Source organism: Psammomys obesus, unplaced genomic scaffold (assembly GCF_907164565.1).
Source record: "Psammomys obesus unplaced genomic scaffold, mPsaObe1.curated_primary_1811, whole genome shotgun sequence".
Lineage (NCBI taxonomy): Eukaryota > Metazoa > Chordata > Mammalia > Rodentia > Muridae > Psammomys > Psammomys obesus.
In genome coordinates, this window is record NW_026591086.1 from 60,435,468 (window position 1) to 60,462,740 (window position 27,273).

At 39.7% G+C, this 27,273-nt stretch overlaps 1 protein-coding gene and 1 pseudogene across 2 annotated transcripts in view; both read left to right on the forward strand.

The window, feature by feature from the left end:
- The window catches only part of Itgbl1 (integrin subunit beta like 1), a 307,337-nt gene that overhangs the window by 147,722 nt on the left and 132,342 nt on the right, over positions 1-27,273 (forward strand). For both annotated transcript variants that reach the window (XM_055609725.1, XM_055609726.1), the window contains 3 exons: positions 9,311-9,433; positions 12,401-12,541; positions 16,036-16,176. In XM_055609725.1, the coding sequence (XP_055465700.1) occupies positions 9,311-9,433; positions 12,401-12,541; positions 16,036-16,176 (405 nt within the window). The remainder of the gene's footprint in view (positions 1-9,310; positions 9,434-12,400; positions 12,542-16,035; positions 16,177-27,273) is intronic.
- On the forward strand, positions 304-823 carry LOC129678882 (transcription factor BTF3-like; annotated as a pseudogene).

Here is a 27,273-nt window from a genome sequence, read left to right on the forward strand (position 1 = left end):
TGTGTGTGTGTGTGTGTGTGTGTGTGTGTGTGTGTGTGTGTGTGTGTTTGGTGAGGATAAGCAGAATGAACGGTTAGAACATTGTGTTCAGGACAGTCTTCTCAGTTCTCTGCCCACTGTAGTCTTTTCTATTCTCTCAGTAGAATTTCTCTCACTCATAATCACCCAGCAATAAACACACACGCACACACATGTACAAACAAAAGCATACACATAAAAACATATACAAAAACACACATAAGGTGAGCCTTGTCTTGGCTGGTCTGCCTGAGAACCTCTGAGGGCGAAACTCTAGTCCCCCACATGGCCCAATTTCCACTCCAACAAGAAGAAACAATCATGAACCAGGAAATCTCTCCAAACTGCAGGCACAAATGCTCATTGGTGGGAAAAGAACTGCTCATAGAAAAAAGGTGATTCATTGAAAAGAAACAGACGATAAAAACTGCAGTTTTCCTTAAAGTTAGGGATAAACAATTTCTCTGGTATTGAAGAGTGAACATATTTAAAAACCAAGGAACAGTGACCCATTTTAACAACCCTAAAGTTCAGGCATTTCTGGCAGCAAACACCTTCACCATTCCAGGCTATGCTGAGACAAGGCAGCTAAGAAAATGCTTCCCAGCATCCTAAGCCATCTTGGTGCAGACACTGACTAGTTTAAGGAGGCTGGCTGAAGAATCTGGGCTGAAAAGTACCACTCGCTACAGGAGATGATGCTCATGATCATGATGATCACGATGATGACGAAGACGATAATGATGAAGTTCCAGATCTGGTGGAGGAGAATTTTTATGATGCTTCTAAGAATGATGCAAACTGAACTGAGGCGACTTCTGAAGAACTCTCAGAAGTTACAGGAGCTGCTAATTTATATCACGACTGCTTTGTAAAATTGTTTTGTTTGTGGATTGGATAAAATTTAGCTCACTAGTATTGTTAAGCCCAAGTCCCCTGAACACTGCAGCTCTTTTGGCTTATACACAATTCATTTTTATTCTTTGGAGCAAGCTAAGCTAAAGAAGCCTGGTAATAAAGTTTGGAAAAGGTTAATAAAATTCTCTACCTAGTTAAACACACACACATACACATAAACACACACAAACATGTACACATATACATACACAAATTCTTACAAAAACACACATAAACACACAAACTCAAAACACAAACACACACACAAATAAATGTTATTGAATCTGAAGGTTCGTTCCTTAGGGAATATGACTTGCACATCAATATTAATGAAAGAGAAACATGCAGCGCTGATATTTTCCCCCTGAGAGAAAGATTTACTCCTGGGTGGTCTGGAACTTACTACACAACTGGCTCTCAACCTTCCTAATGTTGCAGATGCTTTAGTACAGTTCCTCATGTTGTGGTGATCTCAAACTATAAAATTACTTTATTGCTACCTCACAACTGTAATTTTGCTACTGTTATGAATCTTACTTTAAATTTCTGATATGTGAGCCCCTGTGAAAGTGTTGTTTGATCCCCAAAAGGGTCACAAGCCATGGGTTGAGAACCATTACATTATACAGATCAGACTAGTTTTAGTTCCACAGGGATCAGCCTGCCTCTGCTGTGCAAGTGCTCAGATTAAAGGTGTGCGTTGATGTGCCAGCCACAGAGTGGTCTCGATAGATGATAAGGTGTAAAGTACAAGATGTTTGTATCCTGCTTTGTAAGATTGATAAATACTTTAACATAACTTACCAGCTCTAGTCAATGTGGTCAATTATTCATTGATGTCCTTCCTTTCTCACTAGATCTCATCTGGGGACAGGCTTACATTTTCATGTTTCCTGCTTTCCCTTACTCTCATGATTTTCATAGTACTGATAATTTTGCACAAACAAACAAAAAATGTCTGTACTACAGCCCACCCTTTATTCTTTTTCTTTCTATGGTGTGTGTATGTGTGTGTGTGTTAATGTTTTGCTGCTGTATTGGAATTTTTTGAGCCAAACTGTCACTGTGTAAACAAGGCTAGCTTAGGTCTCCATGTATTACTGATTCGACTAAAACTTAATACACTCTTTATTCCTCTGTCTGTAGTACTGGATCACAGCATGGGCCGCTATGCCCATTTTCTGTTACTCTATTCTCTTTAATGAAATGCTGCTCAGTTTGGACATTGTGATGCCTTCTCTGGCATCAACACATTTACTTACTTGCTCAGTTCTCTACTATCTACATCAAAAGTGGTTTCTTAAGAATTGTTCATAGATATAGCTATACAAAATAAATATACAAAAACAAAAAAGGATTTGGTTCCAAATCAAGTAAATTCACCCTCATCCCACTCTAACCATGCCTCAGGTTAGGGGTCTGGTCGAAGCTATAAGTTACTTAGATTCCTTTAATCTCTTTTTAGAGTGACCATGTAGCTCATTTGAAATATAATTGATCTTATTTATATTAGCTTGATTTTAGTTTTAGTTTTTTGTTAGCCTTCCATTCCTTTATTATTAATAAGATTGTAATATAGAGTATGAAGAGGGTCCAAAGTCAACATTATACAGAAGGCATACTCAGAGCTTTCATCCCAGTCTTTATTAAAAAAGAATCTTTTGGCCAGGTGTGGTGGCGTACACCTGTATCCCAGCACTTGGGGAGGTATAAGCAGGCAGGACTTTGGGAGTTTAAGGCCAGCCTGCTCTACAAAGTGAGTTCAGGACAGCCAAGGCTACACAAAGAAACCCTGTCCTGAAAACCCAAAAAGAAAAAAAAAATCTCTCTCATCTGGTAAGAGTTAACTTACTTTGGAACAAAGCAAAGGAATTAACTTTGCTTCCTTTGGCTTTCTCCCCTGTGCCATGCCACCCCACCCCCTCTCAGCATTTTAAAAAATTGTGTTTTGTGGGAGTGGTGTGTGCACATGAGTTCGCAAGTGTATGTACCTCCAAAGATATATGGAGCCCAGAAAAAGAGATTAGAAGTCTTGCCTTATTGCCTAAACAGGGTCTTTCGCTGACTGGTTAGGCTACCAGTTAAACTATTCTGTCTGTCTAGCAATCTCTTAGACTCTGCCTTTCTCTCTCTTCCAGGGCTTTATCTCACAGACAGCTTTATCTGGTCTTTTATACAGATGCTTGGGATTTGAACTCAGAGCCTCATACCTGTAGAGGAAGCTCTTACCCACTGAACTATCTCTCCACAACCAGGGTGTTTCTTTTATCCTTCAAGTACACCCAGCAAGCTCACTATGCTATTTAGCAGTCTATTTGAGTGTATTTTCTATTATTTTCTCAATAGCTTAGTACTGAATTTTTGTATGCAATGCCATTTAGTCAATTTGTCTACTATTCTTAGGCATTTGAAGTTTCCACTAGACAGAAATTATAAATAATAATTCATGGCATTATTCGCCTATCTGTATTTTTCTTACTTTTGGAGATCTTATCATCAGTATAAATATCAAGAGTGAGATTTCTGGGCCAAAAGTAGAGTTATACTCAAATTTACATTTAATTATTACCTTCTCATTTCATCTTAATGTCTAAATCTTTTGGTTTGCTTTGGCAATCACATTCTCGCTCACATCTCCTCTAACAATAACCTTCACTGACATGTTTCAGGACCAGCCTTTCCAGATTATATTACTCCCCTGTTCTGGCTTGTTTTATGTCACTTGACACACTGGAATGGGAGGAATCTCAATTGAGAAATGCCTCCCCACAAAATCTGGCTGTAAGGCATTTTTTTTTATTCAATTATAAAATGTCTTTTTAATATATGATCTTTTTTTAAAAAAATTCACTTTGCATCCCCCTTCTCCTTCCCTTTTATTCAGCAAAGGGGAGCTCCTTTCCTCATCTACTGCAGCTCATCAAGTTGCATCAGGACTGAGCATGTCCTCTTCCTCTGTGGCCTGTCAAGGCAGTCCTGCCAGGGGGCAGTGATCAAAAAGCTGGCAAGTGAGTCGCTGCCCGATGCAATCTCCACTTTCCTTACTAGAGGACTAAAATGAAGCCTAAGTGACCATCTGCTACATGATTGCAGGAGACCTAGATACAGTTCTTGCATGAGCTTTGGTTGGTACTTTAGTCTTAGCAGGCCCTTCAGTCCCTGGTTGGTTGGCTCTGTTGGTCTTCCTGTGGAGTTCCTATCACCTTCAGGCTCTTTTTTCTTTCCTCCCACTTTCCCACAAGACTTTCTATGCATCACCCAGTGTTTGGCTGTGAGTCTCAGCATCTGTTTTGAAGTGCTGTTGAGTAGATCCTCTCAGAGGACAATTTTGTAAGGCTCCTGTCCACAAGCTTAGTGGACAAAGAGCTAATACTCAAAATACATAATGAACTCAAGAAATCAATATCAATAAACAAATTGCCCAATTAAAAAATGGGGCACAGAACTGAACAGAGAATTCTCAACAGAGGAATCTCAAATTCCCAAGAAGCTCTTAAAGAAATGTTCAACTTCCTTAGTCATCAGGGAAATGCAAAGCAAACTAACTCTGAGATTCCATCTCACATTGGTCAGAATGGCTGAGATCAAAATCTCAAGGGACAGCACATGCTGTCAAGGAAGTGGAGAAAGGGGAAAACTCCTCCATTGCTGGTAGGAGTGTAAACTTGTACAACCACTTTGAAAATCAGTCTGGTGCTTTCTCAGAAAATTGGGACTAGCTTTACCGTAAGATACAGCTATACTCCTGCATATACCGAAAAGATGCTCTACCATACAAGGACACTTGTTCAACTATGTTCTTAGCAGATTTATTCATAAAAGCCAGAAACTGGAAACAACCTAGGTGTCCCACAACTGAAGAATGAATAAAGAAACTGTGGCACATTTACACAATGGAATACTATTCAACTATTAAAAACAAAGAAATCATGAAATTTGCAGCACATGGATAGAACTAGAAAAGTTCATCTTGAGTGAGGTAACCCAGACCCAGAAAGACAAACATGGAATGAACTCACTTATAAGTGGATTTTAGTCATATAAGCACACTACAAGGCACAGACCCAAAGAAGTAGCTTGGAGGATCCAAGGGAGGATCCATAAATATCACTCAGAAAGGGAGACAGACTAGACAGAGGTAGTGGCTGAAGAGAGGGAATGGAGTAAGAGAGGGGCGCAGAGAGTTAAGAGGGTAAAGCTCGAGGGTGAGAAGACAGAAGGCCTATACAACAGAGAGAAACTGAGGGTGGGGGTATCTGTGAGAAGATGGAGACCTAAGTTAGGGTAGGTTTCTGGGAGAATATGATGGGGACTCACGCAGAGACTCCTAGCGGCAGAGGCCATCGAGACGGAAGAGGACACCCTCTAACTAGTGTAGTCCCCTAACAGAGGGAGGGGAATACCCACCCATCCACAAAAACTCCAACCCAAAATTTATTCTGCTTACAAGATGTGTGGGGTTAAAGACAGAGCAGATAGAACAGGGATTAAGGGGATGCCCAACCAGTGCCTGGCCCAAAGAGTCACTTTGTCAGAGAGTGCCAACCCCTGACATTATGAATGATAACTCTGCTAAGCTTGCAGCAAGGCATTTTCTTAACTAGTGATTGATAGGGGTGGTGGTGCCATTCCTGGGTTGGTAGTCTTAAGATCTGTAAGAGAGCAAGTTGAGCAAGCCATGAGGAGCAGTGCTCCTCCACACCTCTGCATCAGTCCTTGCCTCCAGGATGCTGCTTTGTTCTTTCCTTCAGTGATGAACAATGATATGATGTATAAGTCAAGTAAATCCTTTCTGCTCCAACATTTAGTTATGGCATTTCATAGCAGCAAAAGAAACCCTAACATTCCATAGTAATGGGAACAGGGACTGTCTCTGACATGAACTGATTGGCCTGCTCTTTAATTACCTCCCCCTGAGGGGGGAGCAGCCTTACCAGGCCACAGAAGAAGACAATGCAGCCACTCCTGATGAGACCTGATAGAATAGGATCAGAAGGAAGGAAAAGAAGACCTCCCCTATCAGTGGACTTGGGGATGGGCATGGGTGGAGAAGGGAGAAGAAGGGAGGGATTGGGAGGCTACAGGGGGGGATACAAAGTGAATAAAGTGTAATTAATAAAGAATTTTTTTTAAAAAAAGAAACCCTAACTAAAACATTTCCCTTAGTAGTTTTGCTTTTTCTTAGAATTTGGTTCTATGGAAGCAGCTTGTGTATAAAATAGAGGGAGGAGGTAACCACTGTGGGGCCTATACTGAAAGGCATGTTTAGAAGGAACCAAGATTGAAGCACTTCCAGAAGCTCCCTCTATAGTAGAGCCAGAAAGGTGAGAATGTGCAGAGCAAGGAGGCCTCAGCACCTTAGAACAGGGAGAAGATTAGTGTTAACGTGCAGCAAGTCACCATAGAGAGACCAGCTCTGTTAGGCAGAAGGAAAACCAGAGCTAAAATAATCAAACACGAAGCTACCGGTCCTAGAGTGTGATTGACTGGCAACCAAGAGTGAGAAGTAGGATGGCACAGCAGGAACACGGGAGTCTGGCACTTTTGCTTGGGCTCCCATCTGCCATGTCTTGGAGGATCAGATGTGATTTCTGCTGGATGGTGAGATAGGAAGTCTCTGAGCTGTTTTAAATGTCCCACTCTGGTGAGGAATGGTTCACATGTGTGGATGGGAGTGAGCCTGCCAATAGAAGACGTCAGTGAGGAGTCATAGAACTTGCAGGGAGTGACAGCTCTATCTGACAGTGCCCATCTTTCTGGAGGGAAAAAGGCTTGTGTGTATGCATCTCTCACCAAGTTATTCTCTTCTGCCGAACCATGGCAGGCTCCTGGTATTCCAACAGATAATTTAAAATCCATAGCCAATGTTCTTTATCTCTGGCATCTGTATTCAGAATACCCTTTCATCCAAACATAAGCCAAACTCTTCCCTATATTGTTATTTTCTATCCTTAATTATCTACTCTTTTTTTTCCCTCAACATCAAAAATCTTTTTGGTATCTCAATTCATTTGTTGGAATTCTTCCTATTCATCAGTATAAATTAAGAATTTCCTTCTTCCTGATCCCGTTCCACCCCCACAGAATCAATCTGAGGGTTATCATTTTTAAAAAGAATTTTGTTTGAATCAGTTATGAATGACTTTCTATTGTGTAGCTTCTAGTTTCAAATGTGTGCATTGTATGTTTACAAAATATGAAAGTATAAATTTATATCATCTGTATTTCTCTTTCTGATCTACTTAATTTTTTATTTTATCTCTTATATTACTTTGATAATAGCATAATAGGTCATAAGAAAGTTTAACAGTCGTGGGTGGTTGAGAGACAGAGGAAGAGATGTGAAAGAAAAAGAAAAAGGTGATAATAAGAGAAAAAAAATAAATGGAGCAGCACCACAAATTACAGCATTATATTAAAGTAAGGGTATAAATTAAAATAGGTTTCAAGGAAAATAACACAAGAAAATTGAATTTCGTACATGCCAGACTCCCAGGAGTACCCACAAGGCATAAAACAACAAAGTCAGATTTGCAAAATCCTTGTTCATTTGTAATTTTGTGAGAGGAGTCCCTCTTTCAGAGAAGAGCAAATTTCAGGTGATCTGGGTAACAGAAACACACAGAAGGCCTGAAAATGAGGGTGCTGTCAGAGTCTACAAATGAAAGGTGAGTCTGGAGAAAATACTTTGAATATGACTAATGTACTAATGTTTTTAAAGAGAGGAGATAAAAGAGTTGTGCTTTTCTGAAAGCCCCCTCTGTACAAGGCACAGCAGCATCTTCAAAAGTGAGTGGTTGCTGGATTTGTTAGGTGGCCTCACAGTTATCCTGTGAACAAGAGACTATGTGAACACATGGAACAAAAAAACAGAAGTGATCTCAATCTAAACAATTTTTAACCAGCAAGGATTAAACCCTTGTTTGACTGCACTTGTACCTGAATGCACAGTCCATGTTCTTCCGTGTAACATGCACAAAACAAATACCATGCCATCACTCAAGTCAAATAGCATTTTTGATATTTCCCAACCCCTCTACACACTTTATACTCAACTGGCCACTAAATTCTGTCTGTTCTTGCTCCCAACAATCTTTTCAAATGTCTCTGTTTTCTTAATTCTATGTCACCATCTAATCTGTGCCGTCTTTCTTAGCACCATTTTTCTCAGTTTCAGTTGATGTTCCATGTAACAACAAGAATTATCTAGTCCAGAAGCATGCTCTTCTTGTGGTTCTTTGGTGAGAACAAAGATGTTGGAGATCTTTAGCATGAACAATACAGCTACCGGAAGCTTCTATTTAGCAGTGCTGTTAATTTGATGCTACTTTTCAGGCCTATTGTCTTTTCTTCTTCAATCACTGAGGCTTAGGTTTAGTCTCATTTTATTATTTATTGACTGCAATTAGCCTGGCTTTCAATCATTAGACTCTTCCTTGGGGCTTTGATTTTCAGCTCTCACCTAATTTCCTTGCTATGTGCTTTTGCAGCACTTTTCACCTCTCTGTTTTAGGCACATTTGATTCTTATGAATGACTTGATTGCATGTTAGATTTCCAGAGTTTAGGACTATTCTTGAGATTCATAAAGTTTTTACTTTCATAGGTCAATTGCTGTGAGGATCAATTAAAAATGGAAAACTAGTAGAGCAGATATACAGACATCTGACTTGTTAATGTCATTTGAATAATGTTATTTTCAGTAAAATCATTCTTGTGGGATGTAGCCAAACCCTCTAGTAAAGTGGGTATGTGGCCTTTGGTAGACCTACTGTCTCTAGGACCTCTGACATTCTCTGAGCTGCTTTGAGATTCTGTTGAGATATGAAGAATCTGTGCCTAAGAAAACTAGCTGTGTTCCTGTTATCTGCAGAACAAGGATGTTAGCCAATACTGGGATTTGACACTATCAAGGGTACATATATTTTATTTGCATATTTATTACAAGTAATTTCTCTAAATATTTATTATATAAATAGTATGTTCAAACATGGGGCAAAATATTAAACAAATACTTGCATGGAAGATGAGCAAGATTCCCTCAGTCAGAACGCTTTAAAGTGTTTTGACTATCTTCAGACACAGGTGATTAGAAGATATTTACTCATGACTTATTTGAAACACACATATAAGGACCTCTGTGTTTTGACAGGGTCACACTGATGCTCATTAAACTATCAGAGGTCAACAGTAATAACTGTGAAGTACAAATTATAATTGTTGTACCATAATCAAGTAAAAAAAGAATAGCTACCGCTCCACCTCACCATAGTCACAGAAATATGTAATTCCAACATCAAATTATTTTGAGTTCTCTGCCCACTTAAAAAATAGTTAATAGCACAATTAATTATAATTTCTAGTGTGTAACATTCTTTTCTTTGTTTCACTTCTAGGTACATGTCACTGTGGCAGGTGCATGTGTGATAATTCAAATGGAAGTGGACTCATTTATGGCAAGTTCTGTGAGTGTGATGATAGAGAATGCATGGATGATGAAACGGAAGAAGTATGTGGAGGTGTGTACGTTAGGTGTGGAAAGTAAAAGCCCATGTTTTTCACCCATTTCATTGTGTGCTTTTCTTTATATAAATTTCTCTTCTAATTCAGTTTGAACCTGTATTTGTGAAACATATCAGGTAAGAAGAGTTAGATGAAGGCTTTTATAGTATTCTGGAACTATTCAATAAATGCAGAACGAAATTGTCCCCAGAGGAGAGCAACGTTACTGATGCAACACACGAGCAGCACGTCTCTGATGCAATCCTGTCAAGACACCGTTTTCTTCTGCTCATCTTAGCTTTTTGTAATCTCTTATTTTTTCCTTATGTCTTAACTGTTTTAATTTTATTTTCTTTCTAAAGCACAGGCCTTTAGGTAGTTCCATGCTCTAATGGAGACATGGAGTGTTATTGGATGGTTATGGTGATTCAGCTTCCTTCTCAGCCTCCCCTGCTGACCTGTTCTGTGTCACCATCATTCAGTCATTTTTTTTCTTTTGAATTAATTCTTACCTGCTTCCAGTTGTTGAAGGCATGTAACACTGAAACAAAGTTTATTTGTATATGCAAACAGAAAAAATTCACTTAAAACAATCAATAGTAGATGTTTAACTTTAATCTTTTTCCTTAGTGTTTCCATTTGTTTGAATCTTGGGAATTTCGTGGTACAGTGTCTCTGACCACACATACCAGTGTCGAGCTACACTCTGGGCATGATGTGGTTAGAGTCCTAGAACTTTCCACGTGTCAGTCACATGAAAACAGTTTGTTTAAAGAATTCTTTAGTCTACCGTTGAAACTAAACAGAAAAAGTTTATTTTTTTCTGTCAGTTTACACCCACAATAAAAACATGTTTGTTGCCTGGGATATGCATTGCCCTCAAGATTACATTTTATTTTAATAAGCTTCTGTTGTCCAAAGTTGTAAATAGAAAATAGAGAAAATAGAGAATAGAGTTTTGGGATATACACTGTTTATTATTATTTGCCCTATGATTATCATGTGGTACTATTTAATCTGCTATCACAAATAATGAGACACAGACACCTGTTGGATTTTATAATTGCTGTATTTACCTTGGTCTGGACAGATATGCCTACCTCACCATTCATCTCCCAGCCTCCATTCTTTGCCATCCTCCTTCACCATCCTATTTTCCATCCACAATCTTATAAACACTTGCTTTTATTCTTCATCTGGGCCTTTTCACGCCATTATTGGAGTCCTTCCTCCCACCCACGTGGTTTCTTCTCTGGATTAACCCATCTCGAGGCCCTCCTTCCTTCATTCTTTCCACCTGTCTGTCTCCCATGATTGTCTCTGTCCTTTCCAAGCCTAGGAACCTTAGGCACACCTACCCCATTCTGCCCTGCCCAGGATAGGCCGTTTAATTAACCAATCCTGTAGGCTTATACAACACACATAGGTGTACCCCGATCTTAGGGCCAGTAACATGCATCAGACCCAACAGCCAACAGTCCAATGTGGTTTTATTACCCTTCATTTGAATTATTTTCCATGTCTTTATTAAAGTGTAGTTTTACATTAGTTTCCTTTCTTACTTAACCCCTTATATTTTAAATTGAAAACAGATTATTTTCTCATACAATATATCTGGTCCAGAGTTTCTCCTCCCTCTACTCCTTCTGGTTCTCCACCACATCCCTTCTCCCCCAAATCTACTCCCCCTCTTTCAGAACTAACCCCTTATTTTAATGTTTATTTTAAAACAAGCCCTGTTGGATATTGAATTTTATAAATATTCTAGGAACTTGCACAAAAAGTATGAATATTTATGAGAATTCATTAGTAAAGAGATACCATACTGTTACGTGGAAAATTTACTAGTAAGGAAACTGAAAGAAGGCATGCAGTCACTTTTCCTGATTATCAGGGACTGTAGTCCTGGAAGAGGGAACCAGAAGAATAAATACCTTAGAGTCTCATAATTACCAACTTTTATGATTAAGAGAGTCTAGAATAGGAAGTATATAGGACATTCATCTGTGTTTGGATGAAACCACTATAAAGAAGAGAGCATAAAAAGTGTGAGTTTGAAGGGAAATACTATTTTGGAGAGTTTTGGAGAAGGAGAGCTAGACATTCAGGATGGAAGTGTAGAGATGGCAGTCTGCAAAAGGCTTTTGGGTTGTACAAACGAAAATGTGAAAGGTTATAGCAAGGTGGCCATTGTAGCTTGACATTTCAGCCCGAAATAAGGGGCACCCTTAATTCTCATTTGTATTCTCTTGATACCAGAGTTAGAGTTTGATTATGAGACCAAGAGTATATTGCATTTTATTGTTTAACTCAGAACTTTTCACATGATGAAGCACAAAAGCTTGCAGGACACAGTGGAATGAGAAGATGAAATACTTCCTCTATTTTGAGACTGAGTCAGCCACTAATAAAGCATGTCTAAATAAACATGCACTGGTGCTTTATCAATAGTTTATTTCAAATAAATAATTTTAATTAGCTTCTAGAAACATCCACACAGTAAGGCTTTTATATATTTGTGATGTGTATACTTGAGAGGGTGATTTGATAATCATTCTTTCGTTTCTCTCATTTTTTGGTTTCTTCTCTGGATTAACCCATTGTGGGGCCCTCCTTCCTTCATTCTTTCCACCTGTCTTTCTCCCATGATTGTCTCTGTCCTCTCCAAGCCTAGGAACCTTAGGCACATCTACCCCATTCTGCCCTGCCCAGGATAGGCCATTTAATTACTTTCCATCTTAATCACTTTCCTTGTAGGCCAAGGTAAAGGACATATTGGCTGCATTTATTTGTATATTATATAGATATAAGCTAAATTCTGATGTTTTGGGACAAAATATATATATATAAGTTGATTAATTTCAGCAACGATCTGGCAACCTTTGTTATTTTCAAAGGCAAAAATGATTGTGAAGAGGTAGAAAGTTAATGCTGCTTTGAAAAGGTGCTTTTTTCCTCACTGTATAAAATTCTTTTGGGTAAAGGCCATGGGAAGTGTTACTGTGGAAACTGTTACTGCGAGGCTGGTTGGCATGGAGATAAATGTGAATTCCAGTGTGACATCACCCCCTGGGAAAGCAAGCGAAGATGCACATCTCCAGACGGCAGAGTCTGCAGCAACAGAGGTGTGTTAGTCATTCCAGTTACCACATCACCTGGTAGAAACAAAGCTCATTGTTGTTAAGACTTCTTCTCAGTATATTTCCTTCAGTGTGGGACAGTCTTCACCCAAAACCACCTATTCTGATGAAATCCACATTGACACTAACAATCTTATCTTTCTTGTTCTTTACTGAGATAAGAGAAAATAGTCATTCTTTTTCTTAGTGTTTTTTATTACTTCATTCATTTTACATCCTGATTGTAGCCCCCTCCCCCTCCCCACCCTCCCTCTGTCTTCCCCCTATCCCTGTCTCCTAGTCAGAAAAGGGGAGCCCTCCTCCCTTACCAACTGACTCTGTACTATCAAGTTTTTTCAGCACTGCTTGCCATCCTCTTCCTCTGTGGCCTGGCAAAGCAACCTCCCTCAGGGGAGGCGATAGAAGAGCAGGCAACAGAGTTCATGTCAGAGACATCCTGAAGTCCCCTTATTAGGTGACCTACATGGAGACTGAGCTGCTTATTGGCTACATCTGAGCAGAGATCATGTGTTCTTTCCATGCATGGTCCTCAGTTGGTGCATAAGACTCTGCAGGCCGCCCTGGGCTCAGATTTGTTGGCTCTGTCCTGGAGGGCTCCTGTCCCCTTCAGGTCCTTCTTTCCCCGACTCTTCCATAAGACTTTCTATGCTCTGCCCAAAGTTTGGCTGTGAGTCTCAGCATCTGTTTCAATTCTCCGTTGGGTGGAGTCCTGTTCCCTCTCTTCAACCATGTCCAGTGTCTATTCTATTTGTCCTTCTGAGAGAATTAAGCAGCAAATAGTTAGCAAGGAGACTGGAAATTCTTTGGCACCTGTACAAAACTGGAACAGCACAGCCAAAAGACAATTCCTGCAGATGCTATGCTAAATATCTTTAGACTAAAGAATCATATGAAAGAAGGGGGAGTTAGTATGAGGTGGAGAGTATAGGAGCTCCACAAGGACCAAATATATCTGGGCACAGGGGTCTTTTCTGAGACTGATATTCCACCAAGGACCATATATGGATATAACCTAGAACCTCTGCTCAGATGTAGCCTGTAGTAGCTCAGTAACCAATTGGTTTTTCCCTAGTAAGGGGAACAGGGACTATTTCTGACAAGAACTCAGTGGCAGGCTCTTTGACCTCCCCACCCCCCAAGAGAGGAGCAGTTCTGCTAGGTCAAAGAGGAGGACTTTGCAGCCAGTCCTGAATATACCTGATAAAGCAGGGTCAGTTGAAAGGAGAGGAGGTCTTCCCCAATCAGTGGTCTTGGAAAGCTGCAGGGAGGAAATGAAGGAGGGAGGGTGGGATTGGGAGGGAATGAGGGAGTGGGATACAGCTGGGATACAGAATTAATAAAATGTAACTAATAATAAAAATTTAAAAAGATAATAAAAAAGAATCATGGACAGCATAGTATCTGATTATGCAGAGGATAGTCAGACAACCCTCCTGTCTTAATCATGGGTAATGGTAGGCTTGGTTTAAATGCAGAATCAGCATAAATGAATTTAGCTTACTAAAATGTATTTAAAACAATAGATAACAGAAACCATAAATCAAACACCCCTATTAATTGTACAGTTACCTTAAACATAAAGGTTAAATGTTATGCTTATCAAATATAATTTAAAATTATAACTGCTGGTATAAAATCAAATTAAAAAAACAATTCATTAATGTATTTTGTGTGCTTGTGTTCTTAAATGTATGGGCATGTATTTATCATGGCATACCTGTGAATGTCAGAGAACAACTTGTGACAATAACTTCTGTCTTAGCATGTAGGCTCTGGAGATAACACTCAGGTGTTATCTTGACCATGGATGCTTTTTACTCATTGAGCATCTCATCAGCATAGTTTAAGGGACTTGTTTTTAATGTTTGTTTGTTGATTATTACTGCAAGTAAATGACTTTTTTCGTCTCTGAGGAGGTTAATAAAAGAGAGCCATGCTTGCCTACCTGGTGATATTTCACTTTCTTTAAAAACATTAAAATAGAAAGCTGGGTGAGCTTTGTTTTCTGTTTCTATAAAGGTTCAAGTCATTTTAATATAGTTTGCTCAGAGAGAAATGCCTGACACAGTGTCTTAAATATTGATAAATAGAGAAAGACATAAGTATTTAAAGAATAAAGAAGGCAAGAATCCTGGGCTTAACACACACACACACACACACACACACACACACACACACACACACACACGGGAAACCCTTTGTTTACGTGGAAGACCTCCTACTACATATCACACTAACTCACTCTTCTGCCAAAGACCTTTGTATTCTAATGGCTACAAAGCCAGAATTTTGGTAGTACATTCACCCACGCCCTTGAAGCCTCTAGATTCTGCATGCTTCATTACCAGTGACAATCCAACATAAAAAATAATTTTTAACTTTATATACATTTATTAGTCAGTTATATTCAATATCATAAAAGTAATTTTAATTCATTATGAATGGTCTTACCCTCAACTCTTAATGATATTATTTGCATGGTCAACTCTTGTCATGCTTATCATAAATTCCCTGATATTTCTTATTTTCTGTCTTTGCCTGTCTTATGTTAGGCATTTTAAAATGTCTTGATGTCTAAGAACTGGTTAGATATTTGTGAATGAACTTTTACCTTTTACATGCATACATATTAATACTTGCTTCAGCTCTATGGGCTATTCTTCTTCTGTTTCTTGTCCTAATCCAAATTTCAAAGTTTCATGTTGTTAAGTATGTTTCTTTCTTTTTTTTTTTTAGTAATTGTGTTTCAGATATAAATTTTGAACAAAATTTAATTTGTTCATATCCTATGGTTTTATTATGTACATTTAAGTTTTAGTCAAATTGCTACTTATTTTTATTTAAAGAAGAGATTTCTTATTTTAGTTCCCAAATAATTTGCCTGTTATCTATCCTAAAAGCTGACAACCAATGTAAAGAAAATATTACTGACAACAAAATGCTTTCCAATACACTCTCCCACTGGTGAGGTCACACCTCTCAGTTCTGTCTGCATGTTCAATTTTCTTAGATTCCACATCCAAAGTTGGCTAAAACATTTCCCTCCTAGGTATATATGTATTGTCTACTCCTGGTGATGCTTTCATACTGCAATTTTCAAACTCCTAAGTTGGTCATAACAAATTTTGAGTTACCTTTTTCTGTTATCTTTGTCTTCACTTTTTTTGGATCAAATTGTTTATATGTTTCTTGCAGCCAACAATGATTTATTGCTTTAATATTAGCTTTGAGACAAATTGACACAATATTAATGGAATATCTAACTATCTCACATAAGTATAGGTAACTTTTATTTGTTAAGAAATTTTTGCTATCAACATTAGATGGCGTTTCTCTTAGAATATTTTATCTTAAATATTTATATTTTAAAAATGTAAGAGAATCAATATTTTAAATAATAAATATGCCAGATGTTTTCTTTTATACTTTTGTCTTGCCTGGATCCCCATAAAATTTCTTTTTTTTCCCCCACCATCTAGGAACGTGTGTATGTGGTGAATGTTCTTGCCATGATGTTGATCCAACTGGGGACTGGGGAGACATTCACGGGGACACGTGTGAGTGTGATGAGAGAGACTGCAGAGCTGTTTATGATCGATACTCTGATGATTTCTGTTCAGGTAAGGTAGCTCCTGTTTCTCATTTTATATAAAAGATTTACTTCCTTGTTGTGCAGTCATTCTGATTCTCACATACACTGAGACAAAGTGAGCTTGCATCCCCAGGCTTTCTGTGTTTTCAGTGCTACTCAGTACTGTGGGCAAAATCTAGAGATTTCAGACTTTCTGCAAAGACTTGAGATGAAACTCACCCACTCTTAATATTAGCCTAATCCCTGGCTGAGAAGATCCATTATCTCCAGATATCATTCAGCACAACTATGAAACCGCAGAACTAGCGACCTGCTGGCTGTCAGCAAAAGACTGCAAGAGAAACATATGCCAAAACTTAGGTCAATACAGTTGTTGGGGGGAATGATAGATTCATAAACTGATAAAAAATTTTCACAAAATACTCTGTAGTGCAATCTATCTTGTTAATGGACTCAAGTATTTTACATTTTAAATATTTATTTAGCAAATTCTTTATGCCAGCTTATGGGTTGTGTCTGGGTTACTGAGACCAGCAGTTAAGGAAGCAAACGTGGCTGGAAACTTTAAAGACCAGCAGGAAAGTATCTGGGAACTAGGGAGAGGATTCGGTGGGTGACGGCCCTTAGCAAATAAACACAAGGCCTCACGTGGGGGTCACAGAACCCACCTAAGAACCTGGACAGGGCTGTATGTGTGCCTGCAATCCCAGTGGAAAGCAAATTTGAGATAAGGGGCTTGCTACTCGCCATTCGCGCTCCAGGTGGAGAGACGCCACCTTGAAGAACAAGGCAGAGAGCTATGGAGAAGGACACCCGAGTCCTCTGCTGGACACCGTGGGTACAAGCACAGGGATGTACACCCACGCATGTGCACACTCCCCCAGTGAAGTTACAGATTCTAAGCTTGATAATCCAGAAGACAGAGGTTGTGTGCATGTGTGTGTTGTGCACACACATTTTTTAATTTAAATTTTATTTTTATATTAATCACAGGTTGTTTACTTTGTATCCCAGCCATAACCCTCTCCCCCATTCCCTTCCAATCCCACCCTCCCTCCCTCATCTCCTCCCTGCCCCTTTCCAAGTCCACTGCTGGGGGAGGTTCTCCTCCCCTTTCATCTGACCCTGGTTTATCAGGGATCTCCAGGACTGGCTGCACTCATCTTTATCCTGACTGCTTGGTCGGTCCATTTCAGGTAGACAAACAATTCCTTTTGGCTATGGAAAGTTTGCCAGCAAAAGGAGATAGAATAGTTGTCCTGTGTAATCATGACTGTGTAACTTCAGAGGCTGGGCTAGCCTGGTTCCAGAACTTTCCTCCTGCAGACTCCTTCTTCTGAAAACCCTTCAAATCTTGTATTCATAGTATTTTAGAAAATGTGCATGTTCTCCCATATCATTGGTGCCACCACGCTGGTTATTTTTTAGAAGCTAACAATTATTGAATGCTTTTTGTATGCTAAGCATACCAGAGGTTGTGAGGAAATGAGCTTGTTTAGCATTCTAATTAGGGAGATGTGTCTATTCACATAGGTAGGTATAAATGGCAGGATGCTACTGGACCACAGATGTAGAATTCTGTCTTAAATGTAGGTTTCAGGTAAGGAACTATAAAAAGAACATCCCAGAAAGGAAGAAGAGAGGAATATGATGCTTGTTTGGAACAAGGGGAAAATAACCAGAATGTGGGAGGAAGGAGATAGACTACTAACTGAATTCTGACCATAATATTCTTCAGGCAATGGAGAGCTTGTGAAGTGTGTAGACAGAAGACTACTACCATCATTGCTTTTCTAGCCTTATTGTCTGAGTAAATGCTGGTGCTATTTGCAATGGTTGGGCAGAGAAGGAAGTTTGGGGATATTGTGAGCATATGAGACCAGTGGCAAGTCAAAGGTGATATCTTTTGAAGCTTATTGAATGTAGGATGGGGCTAAAGATGAGAATTTAAGGCTGTAAACATTGAGATGGTAGTTGAAATTATAATGAGGTTCAAAATACTACTACATTTTTAATGTTTTCTATAAGCAAATAATGCAATTTTAAAGAAGAAAACAAAGTAAATGATTAACCAAGACTGTGTCTGTAGAAAGAGGAAATTAAATTTGTGATGCTGATGTGATGGCAAGTACTTTTTTCATGATTTTCATCTGATCTTGATGCTGATATATGTATGGGGTTGGTCATTCATAATTACTGCATTGTAGTGATCCTTCATAGCCTTTTACACACTCAGTTCATGTGGCACTGCTCAGCTACTATAGTAAGCTAAGCACCATGACTCCGTGTTTTCTTAACTTACCTTCTTCACTCCCTCTGCCTTGTTTTCTTTCTCGTCCCATTTCCAACTATTACCTAACATGTAGGTTAAAGAAAAAGGTGGTTGAGTAGTTATGGCTACCTGGATGGCAGGATTGAAAGGGGAAGAGTAAATGATTCATCTTTCATATGTGGCCAAATGCTGTAGGTACAGAAAGGTGGGAAGAATTGATTGTGGTCAATTGTGATGTGAGTAACAAGACATCATGGGTAACTGTGATTTCTGTTTATTTGGTTGAAGTGGTTTTAACATAGCCATTGTGGCTCCCAGACTTAAGAAAAGGAATTGAAGAAGAAGACACTCACATGAATTGAGATCATTGGTTGGCCAGGCCCTTGCAGTGTTCTGCAGTTACAGATTATTCCATTTGAATTTTTGTACCAACTCAGGGAGGGAGACATTATCTATGTTTTATCAGAAAAAGAAATAATTTCATTCATTCATTCATTCATTCATTCATTCATTCATTCATTCACAGGAATTAAATATTTTGACAGTATTCACGCTGCCATTGTCTTCTAAAAATATATATAGCCCAAGCACTGATGTGATTTAGCATAGAAATACAAATGCAGTTGTTCAGTTTTACTCATTTTACTGAGGGAGAATTGTTCTGTACCCAAATTCTTATAAATCTTACTTTTTCTGAACTCCTTGATGAATTAGGGCTGGCGGATTTCTGAATTCTGTCTAAGCCTGTTGAATTCTGTAAATCATGCTGAGAGCTTTAGACTTTGCAGATTTCCTAACTACCTCTTTCACCGATAATGTAGATAATATAGGGTGGCATACATTTGATTATCAAGTTATGTGAACCCCTTTGTGTGATGACAAAGAAAAACCTGACATCAAATTCTCCAGGGATTTTTGCAAAGCAAGAATGTAATAAGGCTTGAATGAAATGTAGTTTATATTTAGCTCTCATTCTTGTTCTGCTGAGACTATTGGTCTTATTTAAGTCTAAAGGAAATACCTAAGTGCATTAGTTTAAGTCGGTGCTTTTACTTGACATTCTCATTTCATTCATTCACTCCAGCTCTGTCCATCTGTTCTATCAACATTACACTCAAGTGTAAAAACCTTTATTTTATTTTTTAAATTTTATGTTAGTTTATTTAATCTACATCCCGAGGGTGCCTCCTTCCTCCCCACCTTCCAGCCCTGCCCTTCCCTCCCCCTTTATACTAAGAAAAGGGGAACACCCCCCATCAAGTTTTCCCAGAATATCAAGTCACATAAGGACTGAGCATATCTTAATTCCCTGAAGCTAGACAAGACCTGCCAGGGAAAAGTGATCCAAAATCAGGCAATGGAGTTCATGTTAGAAACAGCCATCCCCCCCTCTACTTGCCAGGCACCCCACAAGAAGGCCAAGCTGCCCATTAGCTACAGGTGTTCAGTGAGCCTAGGTCCAGACCATGCTTGTTCCCTAGTTGATGTCTCAGGCTCTGAAAGCCCCCATGGAACTGGGTTAGTTGTCTCTGTTGGTCTTCTTGTGAGGTTCCTGTCCCCCTCCCCCAGATCCTTCCAGCCTTCTTCTAACACTTCCACAGGACACTTAGAGTTTTGCCCCGTGTTTGGCTGCACATCCCAGCGTCTGTCTCCATCTGCTGCTGGCTGGAGCCTCCCAGACTACAGTCACGTTAGGTTCCTGTCTGCAAACATAGCAGAGTATCATCATTAGTGTCAGGGGCTGGCTCTCTTCCAGTCTTAGGTTAGACCAATTTGCAGGCAAATAGATGGAACTAGAAAAGATCATCCTAAGTGATGTAACCCAGACACAGAAAGAAGCACATGGTGTGTACTCACTTATAAGTGGATATTAGACCTATAATACAGCATAGACATTGATGCTGAGTAACAAGGGGGGCCCAAGGGAGGGTGCCAGAATGTCACTCCGAAGGCAAACAGAATAGACAGCAGTAGTGGATGAAGAGAGGGAACTGGGAAGGCTATGGAATGGGGAAGGAAACAAGGGTGGAGATCAGATGTGGGGAGAAGGGGTGGGAGGTGAGAGGGATGGGGACACGAAGGGAAACTGAGGGGGGGCATCTCCTTGTCAAGCTGGAGGCCTGCCACAGGGTGGGCTCCTGGGAGGGCATGGGTGTGACTCTAGCTGAGGCTCCTAATGCGAGGGGCATGAAGACTGGAGTGGCCACCTCCCAGACAGGCAAGACTGGTGGAAGGAGGGTATAACAACCCACCGACAAAACCTGTGACCCTAAAATAACCCTGCCTTCAAGTTTAAAAATCTTATACTTAGCAATCATAGGTACAAGTGTACAGATGTATTAAAATATCACACCTGCCTCTAAATTAGTTTCATTACGTTCTTTCATTTCTAGATTATATTATCAACACAGTATGAAATTGTGTATATTCTTTCAAAACCATCATACAACCCTACACATACACACATAGGTAGGTGTGCATTCGTGTGCAAACACACACTGATACACACACCCACACTCACAAAGGCACTCATTTCAAACAAAAGACTTTATGCCAATATTTGGACATGACTGAACTGACAAGTGTACAACTGGAAATCTAAACTAGTATGTTTATTCAGCTTCTTTCCTGATTTTGAAATAACTTTTTAACTTTTATTTTATGTAGCTCTCTCTCCCCCTCCCTCGTGTGTGTGTGTGTGTGTGTGTGTGTGTGTGTGTGTGTGTGTGTGTACCAGTGTCTTGGAGGCTAGCAAAAGGCATTGTATCCTCTGGAACTGGAGTTACAGGAAGTCATGAAGTGCCTAGCATGGTGTTGGAACTGAAACTGAGTCTTCTGGAAGAGCAGCAATTGCTCTGAACCACTGAGGTTCCTCTTCAACTCCAAATTTCTGAATGGCTACCTATCACTCTGTCTATTCCCCAAACCCCAGAGTCAGAACAGTATCATCCAGGATGACCTTAATCTTTATACTTATTGTCCAATATTCAAAAATGACGAAAGCATAATGTGGGCTGCATTAGTTTGAAAAATGGACTAGCGCAATAAAACTATATTATGTGGGGGAACTTGTAATAGATTAGTGAAGCACTAAAGAAAACAGGGAAGGAAATTACTAAATAGCCATCATGCCTTATCTTGAATGAAGAAAATCAATATAGAAATATTTTAATTATATAAATAATTAGCTAAGTGTAATTTATTCCTTGAAGTTTTCCCTGTTGATGGTCTTTGTGTCAGTTTTAAGAAGCTATTTGTAACTATCAGATTTACATCCAGGTATGTGTTTTAGACTTTAAAGGAAGGAATATTTTCTTCAGGAGAAAAATATACATTAGAAATGTGCTTGACTAAATTTATGCTAGGCTGCTTGTTTTAGAGTTTAGCCTTTGTAACTCAGGGTAGCACAATCCACAAGTGAAACATGGGTTTAGGTGTCACACTCGTCTTAGAACGGCCTGAGAGTTTGTGCCGACTAGTCCTGCCGTGAACCTTCCTGACCATGGGAAGCAGCCTGGGGAGCAGTCATGTTTGCAATAGGTCGATTATACCCCAAAGCTCTCTCTGCAAGTGTACATGTGTGCGGGCATGTGTGTGTGCATGTGTGTCCATGTATATATGTGCAGGTCTGTGTGTAGGTGTGGACATTTGTGCATGTGTGAACATGTACACGTGTGTGGGTGTGCCTTTGCACACAGTGTGAGGGTGTGTGAGAACAGTTTCCTGATTTGAATAACTGACGTTGAGGGCAGAGATAAACAACAGCATCCTCCATCTTTCATGTCAGTTTTGTTTATCTGCCCACACAGTGTAAAGAACACTTGTTAGAAGAAATGAGACTAACTCCGTGGGCTTAAAGTGTACACAAGCCAGCCTGGAAGCACTACATTCAGATCAGTGTGCCGAGAGTCTTTTTTTGCTTCTTTCCATTTGAAAGAGTAATTTCTGATGAGGCTTAGAAAAGCACAGTGGCACATTTAAGTCAGGTGAAAAACAGCCATTTTATTTATCTTAAACCCTTTCTCCCACATTTCCTTTAAAAAAACCTAATAGTATATGTCAGTGTGTCAGGCAGACACTGCGTCTCATGTCAACAGATCATTTACTCTAAATTCTTCTCTCTCTCTCTCTCTCTCTCTCTCTCTCTCTCTCTCTCTTTTAATCAAAATCAAGCCCTCTTATCTTCCTGATTTCATTTCTGTTCTGCGATCCCTTCCTTCTTAGCTGGGCTTTGAGACTGGAACTGAGAAAGTAGTAACTGCAGAAGAGAGAACACAGTGCTGTTTCTTAGCTTCCGGTCTCCTCTCAGGACTCAGTGCCTGCTTCAGAAGTCATATCAACCCCTTGCACTTCCAAGTGCTTTTCTGACTCAGCCACTTCCTGACAATCTGGAGTCAATACTTTACACTTCTAAGTGAGTTTCTGACTATGTGGATTAAAAATCTTTTATAGGAAATGCACAGTTTTATTTAGAATGGAATTGCTAACATTTTGAAATTTATTTTGATAGCATAGAGCAGATTTCTTGAAATCAAGATGTGAGGAGTTTTCACCACTGAGAAAGTAAAAATCATTTTTTATAATTCTAGCAGTTAATCTTGAGTAAATGTTTAAATTATTAAATGGTATTTTTATCTATTTATTTTGAGACATAGTCTTACTTTGCAGGCAGGTATGGCTTGGAACTCATGTGTAGCTCATTTAGACATTAACTAAAAGCAATCTTGCCTCAGCCTCCAGAGTGCTGGGGTTACACACTGAAGTCATTGTACCCAGTTTAACTTTGCCAAGGCTAGTTCTGCTTGTCTTCACTGTGGACTTGGACACATAAAACTTTCCTATGATTCTTATATTTGTTTCTTGAGTGCTCCTCATTGGTGTATTTGATTTAGGAAAGATTGCTTCCCCTGCATTAAAAAAATACAATCGGTCATGTTGTGATTTAATCATTTATACCAGCTGCCACGTGCTCACCAGCTCCAGAGCACTTCATGTATGCCTTAAGCACCACCCTCCTGTTCACTGTCTCCCAGATTAAATGTTTGGGCTGATATTGAATGTTTTGGGGAAAATTGAGAAGGAAGCACATACACATAGCCAGATGATTCCAGAGGGAAAGCAGTCATCTTGAGGCGGACGGTTCTCCCACCTTCACACTTGCTGTTCAAGGGCAACGCCTCTGTGCTCTGAGCCAGCCACACCCGTGACACAGCACACACTGATGAGTAAAGTACTGATAGTATAGGCTTTGGATAGCTAAGAGCTGTGATTGATGTACAAGGCAGAAGCAGAAATCAAGAGCAAAGTTAGAAGCATCATACAGTTGAGAAAAGTTAGGACCTGGTGTCCCCAGCTTTGCTGAGAGTTAGCATGGCCAGAGGCAGAATCAAAATTTACCAGGTCATCCTCAAGAATTCATAATGTTGTACACAAGTACACAGGAAATTATGGTGCAGCTCACGTGTTCCGTCCTCTGCTCTGTGAAGGACACAGAAATAACGATGGCAACGAAAGATAGCAGCACCATAGCACAAAGGTGGCAAAGGCTTAAAGGAATTTTAAAAACTGAATAAAATGACCCAGTTAGAAACAGTTAATATGAGGCCTTAAAAGCAAAATTCCCAACATGATTTCTTCTAGGTAAGGAGCATATGAAATTTATTATAAATCACGAAGGGGCCAGCAACACGACCCTGTGGAAAACAGCACTTGCCACCAAGCCTGACGATATTAATTTAATTCTTAGGACCGACGTTAAGGGATAAAACAAACAAACAAACAAAAACCCGGCCTTCTTGCAAGTTGGCCTCTGACCTCCGTTTGTGCAGTGTGGCACACACAGCGGCACTACCCTCCCAAATATATAAAACAATAGCATTGAGCCCTACATAATTGGGCTCTTTGGCTAGTGATTGGATCAGATTCTAAGTCTAAAAAAATCACTTCATAATAACTTATGACGATTTTTTTTATGTCCCCTCACATACCCAGACAGAGTCTTTCTGCAGCTTGGTTGCTCTGTAACGCCTATGAAGATCAGCTGGCCTTGAACTCGGAGATCTGCTTACCTGTACCTCTGCCTCCCAGTGCTGGGGTTAAAGAAGTGTGTTAAACCTGCACCTTCTCTGTTAATGTTGCCATGCAAATGAACTTCACATAGGAAATAACTGTTACAAAGTTTAAGCTGGCTTTCTGTTTCAGCTTGACGGTGTTATCTGTCTGCACTCTTTGGTTTCTTTTTGTACCTTTCTCCACGGCTTTTGCCTCTCTCTTTCCCTGTTTCTCTCTCTCAGTCTGTCTCTGTCTCTCTGTCTCTCTGTCTCTGTGTGTGTCTCTCCATTTCTCTCTGTCTCTGTCTCCCTCCCTCTTGCTATCTCTGGGTGGACTAGGATGTTCTGGCATCGGGTGTCTCCCTGGCTGTGAATTCCTGTGTGTCACAACAGCTGGCTGCATCCTCTTAGGTAAAGTAGGGATTTCATGACATTCTCATCTGGAGATGTTTTGCCAAGGCAGATACAGTTTAAAAACCTCCAAAATTAAGGAAGATTTTCCTCCTTCCATCTAACCATTCTTTCAAGCTGTTAAGTTAAACAGCAACAAATCAAGAAATCCAATTTAAAACTGGGGTACAGAGCTAAACAGAGAATTCTCAATAGAGGAATATCGAATGGTAGAGAAACAAAGAAATGTTCAACATCATTAGTCATCAGGGAAATGCAAATCAAAATGACCCTGAGATTTCACCTTATACCCATCAGAATGGCTAAGATCAAAAACTCAAGTGACAAAAGATCAAAAACTCAAGTGACAACACATGCTGGAGAGGTTGTGGAGAAAGGGGAACTCTCCTCCACTGATGGTGGGAATGTAAACTTGTACAACCACTCTGGAAACCAATCTGGCCCTTTCTCAGACAACTAGGAATAGCGCTTCCTCAAGATCCAGCTATACCACACCTAGGCATATATCCAAAAGAGGCTCGAGTACACAATAAGGACATTAGCTCAACCACGTTTGTAGCAGCTTTATTTGTAATAGCCAGAAGCTGGAAACAACCCAGATGCCCCTCAGTTGAGGAATGGATACAGAAATTGTGGTATATCTACAAAATGGAATATTACTCCACAATAAAAAAACAAGGATATCATGAAATTTGCAGGTAAATGATGGAAACTAGAAAAGATCATCCTGAGTGGGCTATCCCAGAAGCAGAATATACACACAGTATATACTCACTCATATAGACATATAACATAGGATAAACCTACTAAAATCTGTACACCTAAAGAAACTAATCAAGAGGGAGGACTCTTGCTAAAATGCTCAATCCCTATCCAGAAAGGCAAAGAGGATGGACATCAGAAGAAGGAGAAAACAGGGAACAAGTCAGGAACCTGACATAGAGGGCCTCTGAAAGGCTCTGCTCTGCAGACTATCAAAGCAGATGCTGAGACTTATGGTCAACCTTTGGGCAGAGTGCAGGGAATCTTATGAAAGAAGTGGGAAATAGTAAGATCTGGAGATGACAGGAACTCCACAAGGAGAGCAATAGAACCAAAAAATCTGAGCAAATCTGAGCACAGGGGTCTTTCCTGAGACTGATACTCCAACCAAGGACCATGCATGGAGATAACCTAGAACCCCTGTACAGATGTGGCCCATGGCAGTTCAGCATCCAAGTGGGTTCCATAGTTGTGGGAACAGGGACTGTCTCTGACATGAACTGATTGGCCTACTCTTTAATCACTTCCCCCTGAGGGGGGAGCAGCCTTACCAGGCCACAGAAGAAGACAATGCAGCCACTCCTGATGAGACCTAATTGACTAGGATCAGAAGGAAGGAAAAGACCTCCCCTATCAGTGGACTTGGGGAGGGGCATGGGTGGAAAAGGGGGAGGAAGGGAGGTATTGGGAGTGGAGGAGGGAGGGAACTACAGGGGGGATACAAAGTGAATAATGTGTAATTAATAAAGGATTTTTTTTAAAAAAAGAATGTCAACTAATCTGCTACAAATGGCAGCATGCCTTGTATTGTGTTCTCACAGATCTAACTGTCTTTGAACTAAATCTTGCCTGTTTCGAAATATTTTAAAGCCATTTGCTCATATAAAACAGTAGAGTAAACTGTACTTTAGATGTTAAGGTTTTTTACTCACAAATAGTTATTTATATATACATTTCCAATGTCAATTTACTTAAAGTTTGTCTTTATTACCAGGAGGGTTGAGAAGTCCTTATTACCAGGAGGGTTGAGAAGAAAAATAGTGTTCTAGTTTTATTCTGTCATTGTGAAAAATGCTATAATCAAAGCAACTTAGGGTGTGACAAATTTGTTTGACTTACAGGTCACAGTCTACCATTGAGGGGAATAATGGTAATAACTCAAGTAGGAACTTGAAATAGAAATCATAGAGAAGGACTTCTTCCCATATCTCTCACAAACCCACACTTAGCTGTCCTTCTTATAAAGCTCAGGAGCACCTGCCTCGGGCCTAGGGAATGGTGCTGCCAACAGTGGGTGTCAGTTTAAAATCCAGACTGTTCCCCACAGACATGCCTATGAGCTAATCTGCTTAGAAGGTCCTTTAATTGATACTCCTTCTTAGGTGACTCTGTGCTTAGCTGACAGTTAAAACTAATAACTAAAAGCAATAATTAGTTAATAATTAATAATTTCTGAAACTGAGATAAACTGCAAAAGGCCACAGAACTAAATGATTTATGAAAAGTAACTTTTAATAAATACAGGCAATTATTGGTAAAATTCTCATATTGTAAGATGTAAATGACCATATTCACATATTATAAATATTTATCAACAATACATCTTCTCCCACTATAGAGAATTAGTGAT